Here is a 15772-nt window from a genome sequence, read left to right as displayed (position 1 = left end):
TTTTCCCTTTTAGATCATTAAAAAATGATTAGTCACAGGTACCTCCTGTGTAAAATTCAATCATCAGAGGAAAACCTGATAACTGCTAGATATTTTTCTTATGGGATATATTCCTATTTTTTTTTAAAGTACTCTATTTCTTCTAGGGCTTCCCTGGTGGCTCAAAGGTAAAGAATCCGCCTGCCAAGGCAGGAGACATGGGTTTGATCCCTGGGTCAGGAAGATCCCCTGGAGAAGGAAATGGTAATGCACTCCAGCATTCTTATCTGGGAAATCCCATAGACAGAGGAGCCTGGTGGCATACAGTCCATGGGGGTCACAAAAAGTCGGATACAACTTAGAGACTAAAATAAATATCATTTCTTCTAGCCTCAGATATGCTTAGGAGTTGAGGATGAAAAACACAGCTTTCACTATTCATTCTTTCATAAGATATAAAACCTCAGAGTCATCTATGCCTTCTTCCCTACCTTGAGCCCCTGCCCAATACCATATTCCAGCATACCTTTCTTTTCAAAAGGCCACAGCTGTAGTTCAGACCTAATACGGTCTATGCCTCAAATAATACAATGGATTCCCAACCAGTTTTCCTGTCTCCAGTCTCTCCTCCTATAATTGATACTCCATACCAGGGACCCCCAACCCCTGGGGCCATGGACCAGTACTGGCCTGTGGGGTGTTAGAAACTGGGCTGCACAGCAGGAGGTGAGCATTGGGTAAGGGAGGGAAGCTTCCACTGTGTCTATAGCCGCTCCCCATCACTCACCTTACTGCCTAAGCTCTGTGTCCTGTCAGATCAGCGGCAGCATTAGATTCTCACAGGAGCATGAACCCTACCATGAACTGCACATGTGAGGGATCTAAGCGGCGTGCTTCTTAGGAGAACCTAATGCCTGACGATCTGAGGTGGAGCTGAGGCAGTGGTGCTAACAATGGAGAGCAGCTGCAAATACAGATGATCAGTAGTGCAATCAATGTGCTTGAATCATCCTGTAACCATCCCCATGGAAAAACTGTCTTCCAGAAAACCATTCCCTAGTGCCAAAAAGGTTGGGGACTGCTGTCCTACACTATTTCTGGATTAGTTTTCTTATTTTCATTATGTCACTTTCTTATCTCTGGAGAAGGAAATGGCAACCCACTCCATTACTCTTGCCTGGAAAATCCCATGGACAGAGGAGCGTGGTAGGCTACAGTTAATGGGGTCGCAAAGAGTTGAACATGACTTCACTTTCTTATCAAAAATCTTAGTCACTCCCCCAAAGACCAAGCCCAACTACTTGATTACTCTTGATTTTGAGAACCTTTATGAAGTTAGCCCTAGCTGATTTCCAACTTACTTCACACAAACCAATCTTCACTCTGGTCAGGCTAGCCTATGCATCTCCCCCTAACTGCATCCAGCAGAAAGATGCAGGTTCAAATCTGAGATACAGGAATAATACAGGGAAGTGTGATCTCAGAAAAGTGACCTCTCTCTTGGCCCCAGTCCTCTTATCACTAACATAAGGGCAATAATACCCTAACCTGGAGGTTTTGCAGAGATTAAGCAAAGTAACATGTTTTAAACAAAACAGTCTCTGTTATACTGCCTGGCCTATGGAGGAAAGACAAATTTCTTTCCTTAGTCTTTATTTTTTGCTGCCTCTATGAGTGCTCTTTGAAATGTCCACATCTCTCTGCTTTACCTTCTAAAAGTTCAGCTCAGGTCCTGTCTCTTCTTTGAAGCCTAGCCTAATCTGTTCTAGACAAGACATGTACATCTTCTTAAATCCACCTGAACATAAAACACTTAGCTGGCAACATTGGCTTACATTTGTCCTATATTGTCCTTTAGTATTTCTTATACCCTTATTTTTCCTCTTTAGTTTCCTGCTATGCCTTCTTCTCCCAGGAAGCATATAATCTTCTGAAGAACTCAGACTCCCTCACACCTCTGGGTCTTCAAAAGTCGCATAGAAGAGATCTATAAATATTCAGTACTAATAGCACACAATGCCTTACACTGTCGATGGAGATAAATTTCAAATTTCAAGAATCCTCACATCAACATCACCTATTTTTAAAAGTCAGTTTTTTGGGTCTGTTGCCTCCTCCAGCTAACACATAATGGTGAATTTGTTATCCAGAACTTTGGACACAAACCTTTGTCTCAGAGGCAATCTCCAGAGTCGCAGTCAACCTCTGCACCTCGTCTTGTGCTTTGTCTTCCTCCTCTTTCACATCTCGCAGTTGCTGGCGCAAATTCATCACTTCCAGTTGCAACAGCTTGAGGTCCTTGGAATGCTCCTCCTGTATTGCATTCAGTCTTTCCTTCAGAAAATCTACCAGACAGGACAGAAGGGTCATCAAGCAGCTTAAAGAAGGTGAGGAAAAGAATCACAAACTCATGAAGCACCCACACAGGACCAAATTTCTGGTGATTCTCTTCTCTCTGTACCTGTTTTCTGTGGGTTCAAATCCTTTTCAGTTTGCAGACGGAAGATGTTCATCTTCAAGGATTGGATGAGACTTTCCAGACGGCACATTCGATTGACCAGGAACTCACAGTTCTTCCACAAAATATTTGTTTTTCCTGAACAAATTATCTCATTCTGGATAGGTCTAGTGATGTTCTGGCTCACAGGTTGTTCTAAACATTCTGGAGTTTCCAACTGGCCCCTGGACAAAGATGCCAATATAACGATATTATAAAGTAATCCCAACCATTGAGTTAGAACTGGACATGGCACAACAGACTGGTTCCAAATAGGAAAAGGAGTACATCAAGGCTGTATATTGTCACCCTGCTTATTTAACTTATATGCAGAGTACATCATGAGAAATGCTGGGCTGGAAGAAACACAAGCTGGAATCAGGATTGCCCGTAGAAGTATCAATAACCTCAGATATGCAAATGACACCACCCGTATGGCAGAAAGCGAAGAAGAACTAAAGAACCTCTTGATGAAAGTGAAAGAGGAGAGTGAAAAAGTTGGCTTAAAACACAACATTCAGAAAACTAAGATCATAGCATCCGGTCCCATCACTTCATGGCAAATAGATGGGGAAATGATGGAAACAGTGACAGACTTTATTTTTTGGTGTTCCAAAATCACTGCAGATGGTAACTGCAGCCATGAAATTAAAAGATGCTTGCTCCTTGGAAGAAAACTTATGACCAACCTAGACAGCATATTAAAAAGCAGAGACATTACTTTGCCAACAAAGGTCCATCTAGTCAAGGCTATGGTTTTCCCAGTAGTCACATACAGACATGAGAGTTAAACTATAAAGAAAGCTGAGCACGGAAGAATTGATGTTTTTGAACTGTGATGTTGAAGAAGACTTATGAGAGTCCCTTGGACTGCAAGGAGATCACACCCGTCAGTCCTAAAGGAAGTCAATCCTGAATATTCATTTGAGGACTGATGCTGAAGATGAAACTCCAATACTTTGGCCACCTGATGCAAAGAAGTGACTCATTTGAAAAGACCCTGATGCTGGGAAAGATTGAAGGCGGGAGGAGAAGGGGACGACAGAGGTTGAGATGGTTGGATGGCATCACCAACTCAGTGGACATGAGGCTGAATAAACTCCGGGTGTTGGTGATGGATGGACTAATGGACAGGGAGCCCTGGTGTGCTGCAGTCCATGGGGTCATAAAGAGTTGTACACGACTGAGCGACTGAATTGAAACTGAAACCATTGAGTCAATGTTGCATTTCTACTGAGAATAAACAGTAAGTTCTTTAGTTAACAAATACCTGATAGCCTCTGCAAATATAACTATAGAGAGAACTATTAGGTAAATCCCATGGACAGAGGAGCCTGGTGGGCTAGAGTTTTCATGGGATCACAAAGAGTCAGACATGACTTAGCAACTAAATGACAACAACTAGGTAAAGAGAATGAGACCAGTATGGGATGGGTAAAAATTACTGACATTTTAATGGTTGTTTTAATCTGGATTTTTCGTAAACTTACTTTGTATGTAAAAACAAGTGATACATAAAACATGCTAAATGCTAATTCTATAATCGAAAATTAAGAATTAGTTAGCATGGAGGCAATATACTCACATCCTTCTTAGAAAATTTTTAAACAAAGACATAATAAAAATTCCTATTTTGTTCTAACATACTCAACATTGGTACAATTTTAATCTTTTAACTGCTCAACAGTTATTTACTCTATAGGTGCTATAACACCAATCATACTAATTTTTGATCTTCATAAGAGACATTCAGGAAATATATATATGTAATTTTAAAGAAAATCACACCAGTAAATTCAATATTGGCTGTGTAAGCATCCATATTCTTCAGGCCTTTAACAATCTAACTTTTAATGGGAATAACTTCTTCTGTGGAACAAAGGAAAAACACAGTTCTTTTTTTGAGTACTTCATTCTAAACTTAGAGAAGGCAACGGCACCCCACTCCAGTACTCTTGCCTAGAAAATCCCATGGACGGAGGAGCCTGGTAGGCTGCAGTCCATGGGGTCACTAAAGAGTCAGACATGACTAAGCGACTTCATTTTCACTTTTCACTTTCATGCATTGGAGAAGGAAAGGGCAACCCACTCCAGTGTTCTTGCCTGGAGAATCCCAGGGACAGGGGAGCCTGGTGGGCTGCCGTCTATGGGGTTGCACAGAGTTGGACATGACTGAAGTGACTTAGCAGCAGCAGCATTCTAAACTATGAATTTTTTTTTAAGACTTAAAACCTCTCTTTTAATTCATCATAAATCTGGAGAAAGAAAATACAGATCATATTAATGGCATGAATCAAGTGAGATGTTCATCTTAACTAATTTCAAAGTCTATTTTTACAAAAAGGATCAAATTTTTTTCTAATTATGTAAATAATTACATTTGTCTTTAATCAAGTATTGAATATAACACACTTACATAACACACTTTGAATACCTGTTTAGAAGTGGTAGTAGCTCTATTATAGGAGGACAACCCTTTATCTTGCAAATATTTTCTAATTAATATTCTATTCATAATGGTTATTTCTCAATTCTTTTCTAAATACTTATTTCAACTGCCAAACCATCCATACTGTGACTCCTTATTATAACCAGTGAAGCAAAACTCAACCTACAGGGTTCATTTTTCATTTGCTACCTTTTGTCACCAAAGTCCAACATTATTAGGTCATCCCTCAGAGAACTGGTCTGTTCTTCAACTATTCTCATCCTTTGCTGAAGTACTGTGAATGTTTCAGAAGCTGTAGCATTGATGCGGGTTGGAGAGAGGACTGGTCTGGACATTGTAGTTTCCATATGCACCTGAGAATAAAGTTACAATATTAGTGTAGTTGATTATATTATTGTTCAAGATAGCGACTGCCCCTTCCTGTGGAGGACTGTACATCCCTGTCTTGTTTAGCTTGGAAATGGATATGTGTCCTGCTTTGGTCAATGAAATGTGGGTAGAAGCTTTAAGGAGCTCCCCCAAGTGGCTCAGCCATAAAGAATCCACCTGCAATGCAGAAGATGCACAGGAGATGAGGGTTTGATCCCTGGATCAGGAAGATCCCTGGAGAAGGGCATGGCAAGCCACTCTAGTACTCTTGTCTGGAAAATCCCATAGACAGAGGAGCCTGGCAAGCTATGGTCCATGGAGTTACAAAGAGTCAGACACGACTGAAGCAACTGAACAGACACACATAGAAACTTTAAGAGCCAACTTGTCATCAGCTCTTTCTTTTCCCTTCTCTGTAAGATGAGCAACATCCCAGATATGGCCTTCTCCATAGGCTAAGATCCCAGAGTAAAGATGACGTGAGCAGAGCCGTGGCCCACGCATAGAGTGAATGAGCAATAAACTTACGTTATAAGCCACAGATTGTTGCACAGTTCACTACTGATCACAATCTATCCTGTCTGCTACTATTAGACATACATTAGGATCTATAAGTTGGCTGAGGGAGTTATTACCTCTTTCATTACCAGCCATTTTCATTTTAACAAGTTGCCATCCAAACTTTCTGATAAAAACAACTCTGCAGTACTTGGACCTCTGAGCTGCTGCTGCTAAGTCACTTCAGTCGTGTCCGACTCTGTGCGACCCCATAGACGGCAGCCCATCAGGCTCCCCTGTCCCTGGGATTCTCCAGGCAAGAACACTGGAGTGGGTTGCCATTCCTTCTCCAATGCATGAAAGTGAAAAGTGAAAGTGAAGTCGCTCAGTCGTGTCTGACTCTTAGTGACCCCATGGACTGCAGCCTACCAGGCTCCTTTGTCCATGGGATTTTCCAGGCATGAGCACTGGAGTGGGGTGCCATTGCCTTCTCCGGGACTTCTGAGCAGTTGCCATAAAATAGATTTATCAAATACCTTGAAGCAGTGACTTTTAAAAATAACTTGCAAACTAACTTCAAAGACTCTTCTACAGCTACTGACATCAAATTACCAGACTCCTCCCTCAAGACCACACAAGAGTAATTGGGAGTAGTGACACTACTCTTTCAGGTATTAATTACAGAAGCAGAATTAACTTAAAAGCATTCTCACCACTGAATCACATTTCCAAAGTTCAATGACAAGATCAGTGGTAGAAACTTTAAGAACATTTTCCTGTAACTCCATCCTGTACAGACATTTCTACACCAAAGAAACTGTAAACCTTAACCATCACTAGCAGTACTGTACCTATGAGAATGTGCTCACAAAGGCCCCACTTGGGATATTATCAACACATCTTTCTTCCCAACTTGGGTGTGTAATCACATACTTTCTCTTCTCCTTACCTCCCAGGCAATGGAAGTGGGGACTACCTCAGGTTCAGGTCACTGAAGATGGTCCCCCGGAACCAATGAAGGAATTAAGTAAGTCTTAAAATTGATGGCAGGATTTAAGAACCATGGCGGGGGCAGGGGGGCACTGTAGAAAGGCTGAGCTTCTTGCCGACGTAATATTGCTATAGCCATTGAAGACATTTTTTCATCATGGAGTAGCTCTTCAATTACCTTCTATCTTTCCCCTACAGGTCTCAGAGAAAGGCTTTTCTATTTCTTTTTACTTAAATAAAAGGAAAAAACTTTATTGAGGAACGTTATTGTTTAGTTGCTAACTCACATCCAACTCTGACTCCCATGGAGTGCAGCATGCCAGGCTCCTCTGTCCTTCATTATCTCCTGGCATTTGCTCAAATCATAGTTGAAAAATATAAAATTGAATATATATAAAGTGTACATGTGATTTGATATACATATACTTTACAGAATGTTTACCAAAATCAAAATAATTAACATCCACAAAATTAACAACCTCGTATAGTTAATGTAGCTAACTTCTTTGTTGTGGCAAGAATGCTTAAAGACCTTCTCACAGTAACTGCCAAGTATACAATCTCATTTTAACTATAGTCACCATGTTATACACTAGATCCTCTTATTTGAAAAGGTAACTTACAGAATGAGACAAAATATTTGCAAACCATATTAAAGGGCTAATATCCAAAGTATATAAAGAACACATACAGCAGAGTAGCCAAGAAACAATCCAATTAAAAAATGGGCAGAGGATCTGAAAAGACACTTTTCTATTGAAGGTTTACAGGTGGCCAACAGGTACATGAAATGATGCTTATCATCACTAATCATCAGGGAAACAAAATCACGAGATAGCAGCTCACATCTGTTCAGTTCAGTCGCTCAGTCGTGTCCGACTCTTTGCGACCCCATGAATTGCAGCATGCCAGGCCTCCCTGTCCATCACCAACTCCCGGAGTTCACTCAAACTCACATCCATCGAGTCGGTGATGCCATCCAGCCATCTCATCCTCTGTCATCCCCTTCTCCTCCTGCCCCCAATCCCTCCCAGCATCACAGTCTTTTCCAATGAGTCAACTCACATCTGTTAGAATGGCTATTTTTTAAAAAACAAAAGACAACAAACATTGGCACAGATGTGAAGAAAAGGGAATTTTATGCACTGTTGGTGGGAATGTAAACTGGTACAGATATAATGGAAAACAGTATGGAGATTCCTCAAAAAATTAAAAATGAACTACCAGAAGATCCAGCAATCCTACTCTTGGGTAAATATCTGAAGGGAATAAAATTAGTATCTTAAAGAGGTATCTGCATTTCCATGTTCACTGTACCAGTATTTAGAACAGCCAAGATATGGAAACAACTTAAATGTCCTTCAGTAGATGAATAAAGATGTGATTTATAATGTTATTCAGCCACATGAGAGGCCATCCTGCCATTTGCAGGATGAATCTGGAGGGCGTGTGCTAAGTGAACTAAGCTGGACAGAGGAAAAGAAAAGTGTGTGGTATCACTCATATATTGAATCTAAACACCAAACCAAAAAAAAAAAAATCCAATTTCATAGAAACAGAATAGAATGGTGGTTGCCAGGGGCTAAGGGAAATGGAATGATGAAGGTCAAAGTGTACAAATTTTCTTTTTAGTCTTATTTTATGCTTCTGATCAAGATTTTGCTCTTTTGTGTGCCTCTATAAAACATAATGCGTTTCTCACACACATAACCTTTCTGAATTCTTTAACAGATTTTCTGTTAACAATCAGCTTAAGGATATGGCATAAAGAAGCTTTTATGTTTTCATTGCATTCTTAAAGGGAAAGACAAAAGTACAGGCAGGTATCAGTGGAGTCTCTGGATACACAAAGATGTGAAGTGAGGTTCATCTACATTTCTGGGAAAAAGCCATATTTCGAGATTCCTGCTCAGGTTACCGCATGAGCAAGGATGGTGTTCCTCAGGTAACAGAAGAACCACAAGACAAACCTTAGGACTGGTTCTACTGCCATGAACCTAGGGCCAGGGTTGGGGGAACCACCAATAGTAGGGGGTTGGGAGAAAATGGAGAAGCAGCAACGAAAAACACAACACGGATTTACCCTCCAGTTCACGTTCTTTTACCTGCTGTCTGGCTACTGCCAACACAGAAATAAACCAGGCCAAGGGCTGTGAGAAAAAGAAAAGGGTGTTTAATCTGGTTTGTGACAGACAGCTGGCTCCTTTGTCCTCTCTCTCCAAAAGAAGTTGAAAAGTTCACATCTCCACCCTCCCTTATAGCTGGCACATCCATGTGATATATCCTGGCCAGTGAGGCTTTAGGCAGTTTTCAAGAAGCTTCTGGGAAGATGTTTTTTTCCTGATAAAAAGAACAGAAATGATGGCACCAGTCCTTTCCTCCTCCTGTGTGATGCCCAGAGATCTGAAGGCTCTCAGAAAAGTCAGCCATGCAGTGCTTCACTGTTAAATATAAACAGAGTCAGGGATCACCAGCATCTTAGAACATGGAAAAGGCCACAGTAGCTCAGATTAACCTGACATTTAAAACTAATAACCTCCGAACTTTGCTTATGTGAGAAATATAAACTTTTGTTAGTCATTCTTTCCTGTTTCTTGCAACAATAGCATTCCTGGGATACACAGTAGTCCCAGGTAATAGTTGGTAGAGAAATGAGGAGGAGGAGGAGATAAGGAAATGACAAGCAGTGCCTGAGGTGGGAGGGAAGGGCAATTTTGGGGGCAACTTGTTATGCCAAGGGAGCTAGTTATAATAAAAAGGACTGTCTGATTAAAAGAAGTCAGACAAAAATATTAACACAAATATAAAAGTTCATTTTTGGGAAAAAAAAATACAGAAAATAGACTATGAGTTCCTCATCTACTTTTAGTAGGATGTAGATTTCCACTTCAAACTTTTTCATGTAATTATTGAAATGTCATAGTTCTGCTGCTATTTCCTCAAGGTACCCATAGTATGTACAAAATGCATTACAGTAATGCATTACATTACTTTACAGGGTGTGCATGCATCCAGCCAGAAAAACAAGATGAAAAACAACTCCAGTTGCTTCATTTGCTTAGGAAAGAGAAAAGTCTATATACATTTAGGTAAGAATTTGATTGGCATCATCACTCACACCCACCTGAACCTAAACTATACTGGAGCTTCTCAGGCTTCTGGAGAGAAAAAAATACTCTCAAACAAAAAGGAAGAATAAACTTGGCCCCCAGCCTCTGAGGGACAGGAGGTTTATAGAAAACTCATCCTAAAGAAGCAGAGATCAAGATGCCTGGGCCACCAACTGATGGTGTGCAGGGGATCTAGTTTTTGTGTGAAATATACGGCGTTGTCCCCAAAATATTCTCCATCACTGAGGTTCAGGTCATTTAAGAGGTTGATTCAAAAACTAAACAAGCCAATTATCCCTAGGAGGATTTATTACAAACAGGTCTCAGGGTTAGTTGAAAATTCTTCTTCCCCATCCCCTCTCCACATGTGGAAACAAACAATGTTAAGGTCAGGAGAATCCTCAGAAACAAAGCAGCAATCATGGCCCAGTAGTAACAGCAAAGACAGCCTTAACATCCACCAAGAAGTCCCTGCGAGCCTGTTAGAGTAAGAGTAAAGGAAGGACTTGAGATCAAGTGAATCTGTTGAGCTGAGGTTTAGAGTCAGGGGAGACTCTCACTTTCACTGCAGATACTCCTACCCCTGCCTGTCCTCCCTTATCGGGGAGGTCCAAGGAAAGGCAACAGAAATACCATGCCCTCATACACAATCCACAGGCTACTTGGAGGCCAGTGGCCAGAACTTTATGACCTTATATTCAATTCTATAAGTTATTAAGTTATAATAGACTTTCAACTCTTTAACATAAGGGGATAGAAGCCATAACTTCTCTTACAAGAAAGAGCTTTAATTGCTAATATTCTAACAAAGAGACTATATAGCTTGAACATATCTGTGCTATGCTATTTCTGAAAAGGAGTAAACATCATTGAATGCAGCCTTGATCCTAAGTCCTGAAGTCTGATAGCAACAATAATAAAAATACTAAGATATAAGCTTTTATTTTTAAAAAAGTTAATTCACAATTACTTTCATAAATATGTCATTATCAAATTAATACAGTTCTGTCCTTATGTTTAGGGAAAGTATTTTCAAAAAGCTCAGGTTACCTCACTGAAAGCATGGCTTGAATAAGACAAATGTCATAAGCAATATCTAGTAAGTCAGGTGATTCTGAAAAGGCAACATTTGCTTTTGCAGACATGAGCTCCATTCTTATACGTGGCAATAAATACAACTATACGCTGTTGGTTCCAAAAACAGGCCAGGGACTCAGTGTTGCTTATCACAATCACTAAAAAATAATTCTGTCAGTAATATTGTCTTCATTAACTCATATGTCCAACAAACATTTCCTGAATGCCCACCACGAACCAGAAACTGTTTTAACACCGAGGAATACAGCAATGATCTAGAGAGACAACCTCCTTGCTCTCCTAGAACTTATATTCCATTTGGAGAAATAAGTAAAATGTTCAGTTTGTTCATTTGTGGTAAGTACAATGATGAAAAAGTTGGAAAGAGGATGGGATGGAGGCTGTGGTACAGACTGTCGTTTTAAACAAAGTGGTCAAAGAAAGCCTCACTGAGATGTTATTTAAGGAAAGACCTGTGAAGGAGGTGCAGGAGTGAATGTGGCTATCTGGGGACAGAAAAGTCCAGAAAAAATGAATATAGTGCAAAGACCTTAAGTCAGAATGTCTGATGGGTCTGCAACAGTAAGGAGGTCAGTTTGGGGAGGACCAAGTGAAGGACAGAATACTGGGAGATGAGGTGAGAGGGACTGTGTTACACAGTGACTTAGAGGCTATTGTAAAAGTCTGCCTTTATTCTCAGAGCACTCGGAGGTTTTAGAATGGAGAAGTGCTGGGATCTAACTTAACTTTTAACTGGATCACTCTGCCTAGATGGTAGCCAAGACAACTGAAAGATGGCAGAAAGACAACAGAAGTAGGAAAACCCACTGAAAAGCAACTACAATAATCCAGGGGAGATGCCGAGGGCTAGACCAGGGTGCTAAGCAATGGAACAGTAAGAAGTAAGAAGAGGTCAGTGTCCAGACATACTTTCAAGACAAGTTTGGCTTATAGATTAGATGGGAAAGGAAGCACTGAAAGGAGGGTGTTGTCATTAATTGAGACAATGAAAGTCTATTAGGAAGAACAAGTTTCGGGGTAAAGATCAAGAGTTGTTTTGGAAATGTTAAATTTAAAACAGGAAAGATGCCCAATACATAATTGAAGTTGTAGATATGGAGTCGGCAGAGAAAGGTGAAATAGGAATATACATTTTGAAGTTGTCAATATAGACATGGCTTTCAAAGCCGTGGAGACTGGATAACAAGAGAACAGAAAAGATTCAAAGACCTAGCCCTGGGTGCTCCAAGATGACTGTGAGACTTTCAAGTCTGATTAATTCTAGCTTCACCTAAGGTCAGATTCTTAACCACTTCTATCTCCAGAGCCGGACAGTACATGGATATAGAGGAGATATATATATATATATATATATATATATATATATATATATATATATAGGATATATATACATAGTACATGGGATATAGAGGATAGCAAATGGGGATAGTTGAGCAAAAAATTAAGTTGTTCCAACATAATTAGTAGCTAACAAGCAAGCGAAGGAAGATAACAGGTGGCAAAACTAAGAAATAATTAAATGACCCAATCAAAAAATGGGCCAAAGAACTAAATAGACATTTCTCCAAAGAAGACATACAGATGGCTAACAAACACATGAAAAGATGCTCAACATCACTCATTATCAGAGAAATGCAAATCAAAACCACTATGAGGTACCATTTCACACCAGTCAGAATGGCTGCGATCCAAAAATCTACAAGTAATAAATGCTGGAGAGGGTGTGGAGAAAAGGGAACCCTCTTACACTGTTGGTGGGAATGCAAACTAGTACAGCCACTATGGAGAACAGTGTGGAGATTCCTTAAAAAACTGGAAATAGAACTGCCTTATGATCCAGCAATCCCACTGCTGGGCATACACACTGAGGAACCAGAAGGGAAAGAGACACGTGTACCCCAATGTTCATCGCAGCATTGTTTATAATAGCCAGGACATGGAAGCAACCTAGATGTCCATCAGCAGATGAATGGATAAGAAAGCTGTGGTACATATACACAATGGAGTATTACTCAGCCATTAAAAAGAATACATTTGAATCAGTTCTAATGAGGTGGATGAAACTGGAGCCTATTATACAGAGTGAAGTAAGCCGGAAAGAAAAACACCAATACAGTATACTAACGCATATATATGGAATTTAGAAAGATGGTAACAATAACCCTGTGTACGAGACAGCAAAAGAGACACTGATGTATAGAACAGTCTTATGGACTCTGAGAGAGAGGGAGAGGGTGGGAAGATTTGGGAGAATGGCATTGAAACATGTAAAATATCATGTATGAAACGAGTTGCCAGTCCAGGTTCGATGCACGATACTGGATGCTTGGGGCTGGTGCACTGGGACGACCCAAAAGGATGGTATGGGGAGGGAGGAGGGAGGAGGGTTCAGGATGGGGAACACATGTATACCTGTGGCAGATTCATTTTGATATTTGGCAAAACTAATACAATTATGTAAAGTTTAAAAATAAAATAAAATTTAAAAAAAAAAGAAATAATTAACGTCTAAATGGTTTTCCCAGGAACCTATAACGCCAACTTAACATGTAAAGAAAAGTTGTACTGGGGTTCATCGGCAGACCCTCTCTGGTGGCTATCCTTCCCTCGCTGGAGCCAGGTCAATGCAAACCTCGCTCCTAAACGGTTTTCAACCGAATCCACTGCACAAGTGCCATAAACCCCAGGGTCCTGAGGAGTAGAGGGCGAGACTAAACTCCGCCAGCGAGGGGAGAGGGCGGCAGGAGAGATGACGGGGGCCTTATCTGAGCCACCGACTCGCCTCCGCGGACCCCGCACCTCCCAGGGCCCCGCAGCCTCACCCCACAGTCCTTCTGCCGCCCGTGGCTCTGTCCGGCAGCAGGCAGGCTGGTTTCCATGAAACTAAGACTCCACTTTATACCTACCCGCTCCCCGGCGCGGTAGCTCCCGTACGCAGGCGCACCCGTGGCAGGGCATGCCGGGAATCGCAGTTTTCCCGGCCCTACAGGGCCCTCCGCCCCGGGCGGGATCCAGGCCGGAGTCCAGCGGCGCGCACGGAACGCACAGCCCCGTGACCCGGATGACGACAGGGCTCCATTGTGCTCGCGAGCCAGGCACGCCGGGATAGGTAGTTTCCTCCCACTCACCTCCCGGGGGTCTTACGGCGCCAGCTTTGCAGAGTTAAGCTTTTCCTTCCCGTGAGCGTGTGCTTTTGGCGTGTGCTTTTGGATCATTTGACACCCCACAGCAGACCAGAGTCCAAGAAAAGAAAATGTTTTTAGAAAGACGGAAAGTATCAAAATTTCCTGAACAATAGGAAAATAAGATTTTTTTTAACGAGTATTAAAAAATGTTAAAACCGAGCTCAAACATTTTTCCCAATAAAGAAAAAAACAAAGTCTCTCTTCATCCTTGATCATGATGGCCAGACCGAGAGTAAAACCCCGGGGGGATCCGCTCTCTTGTCTTTGATCTCTTCAGCGTAATTTATTTCTTGCCTTGTGTACAGCTTAGTAGGTATTTCTCAACGAGAGAGAGCGTCGAGAATAAAACTGCAGTCGTTTCTGAGTTTTGTTTTAAGAGTGGGAATTCAAACTTAACAATGTCTTCTACAGTGAAAAGACAATGCGATTTTGCTTTAAGTAGCTGGGCAGAACACCTTTTACCAGCGCGAGGGCAATTAATCCATTCTTCTAGTCTCCCTGGGGTTGCAGCTGAGAATAACTTTCGCCCTCAAATGTATGCAGTCGGATCCGAGATGAGTCCTCATTTGCCTAGCGAGTGGCTGGCTGAACTGATCTCGCTGTTCTTAGATAGCTGAGCCCCGCGTGAGATGAATGTCCATCAAACCACCGCTGTAAGACATATTCATCAAACTGTAAACCCATCCGGTGAAAGAGATGAGCACCTCATATATTATTCAAGTGAAGGGACCATATAAAGCTTTTAATATGAAAAGCGGGAGAGTATTTTAGAGCGTCAATACAAAGTCATTTTCTCGTACGTTTTCTCTTGCAGTGACCTCTGATTTATGCGTGCAGGTAAGGGGTATGTATGCACAACACGGATAATCTGCACATTTCAGTGTAATGAGAATTTTCACCTTCTCCTTGAATCTCCATATTAAGCAGTAGTCAGGGAGCCAAATTGTTTAAATTTAGTGTTTTTAATTTATTTTCCTCTGACTACCATCTGGCAAACCATATAAAAACTTTAGCAATTACAAAGTTAGAGAAAAGAATCTGAAGTCTTCAATAAACTAGTTCATCTGATAAGAACCAGTTTCTGGACACCTGAGAATTTGTTATATTAAAATACTTTTTTTCCAAGTGCCTAAACCTATTGATTTTTTTTCCTGATTTCCCTCTTGATTTCAAATGATAAATACTGGGTTAGCCAAAAGGTTCATCTGGGTATTTTGTAACATCTTTTGGCCAACTCAATAGTTTTCGTACTTGTTGGCCTCATTCAAAAAGTAAGGTCTTTTCAGCTATGGAAATCCTAGGGATTCCATGAGGACCACTTTCTCTCTCATCACAGTACTGTAATAATGTTCTAACTGGGTTTACAATCATTCTTCCCAAAGCATCTTTCATATGATTACAAACTTGTCGTTTTCCATTGAAAAGTATGAAGCCCAAACTGCTAAAAGCTTCAGCCACAAGCCTCATATGCACCTGATCCCCTAATGGAACCTTGAATTCAAACCTACAGGCATGTCTTTGCCCTTGCAGGGTCTGCTTGCTCTGCCAGGCATGCCCTCACTCTGGTGAACTCAAGGCAAATGTAAAGATTTACCTC

The 15772-nt window shown here is 41.1% G+C and overlaps 1 protein-coding gene across 2 annotated transcripts in view; it reads right to left on the bottom strand.

The window, feature by feature from the left end:
* The window catches only part of CCDC150 (coiled-coil domain containing 150), a 95313-nt gene extending 81406 nt beyond the window's left edge, over positions 1-13907 (bottom strand). For both annotated transcript variants that reach the window (XM_055572986.1, XM_055572987.1), the window contains exons 1-4: positions 13813-13907; positions 5115-5278; positions 2441-2661; positions 2146-2324 (exon numbers count right to left, since the gene is read on the bottom strand). In XM_055572986.1, coding sequence (XP_055428961.1) covers positions 2146-2324; positions 2441-2661; positions 5115-5278; positions 13813-13869 — 621 coding nt within the window. In that variant the 5' untranslated portion in view covers positions 13870-13907. The remainder of the gene's footprint in view (positions 1-2145; positions 2325-2440; positions 2662-5114; positions 5279-13812) is intronic.
* Between the last annotated feature and the right edge of the window lie 1865 nt (positions 13908-15772).

This window comes from Bubalus kerabau, chromosome 3, assembly GCF_029407905.1.
Source record: "Bubalus kerabau isolate K-KA32 ecotype Philippines breed swamp buffalo chromosome 3, PCC_UOA_SB_1v2, whole genome shotgun sequence".
NCBI classification, from domain to species: domain Eukaryota; kingdom Metazoa; phylum Chordata; class Mammalia; order Artiodactyla; family Bovidae; genus Bubalus; species Bubalus kerabau.
The sequence above is the reverse complement of the archived record's forward strand: the minus strand, read 5'-3'. Positions and strand labels throughout refer to the sequence as shown.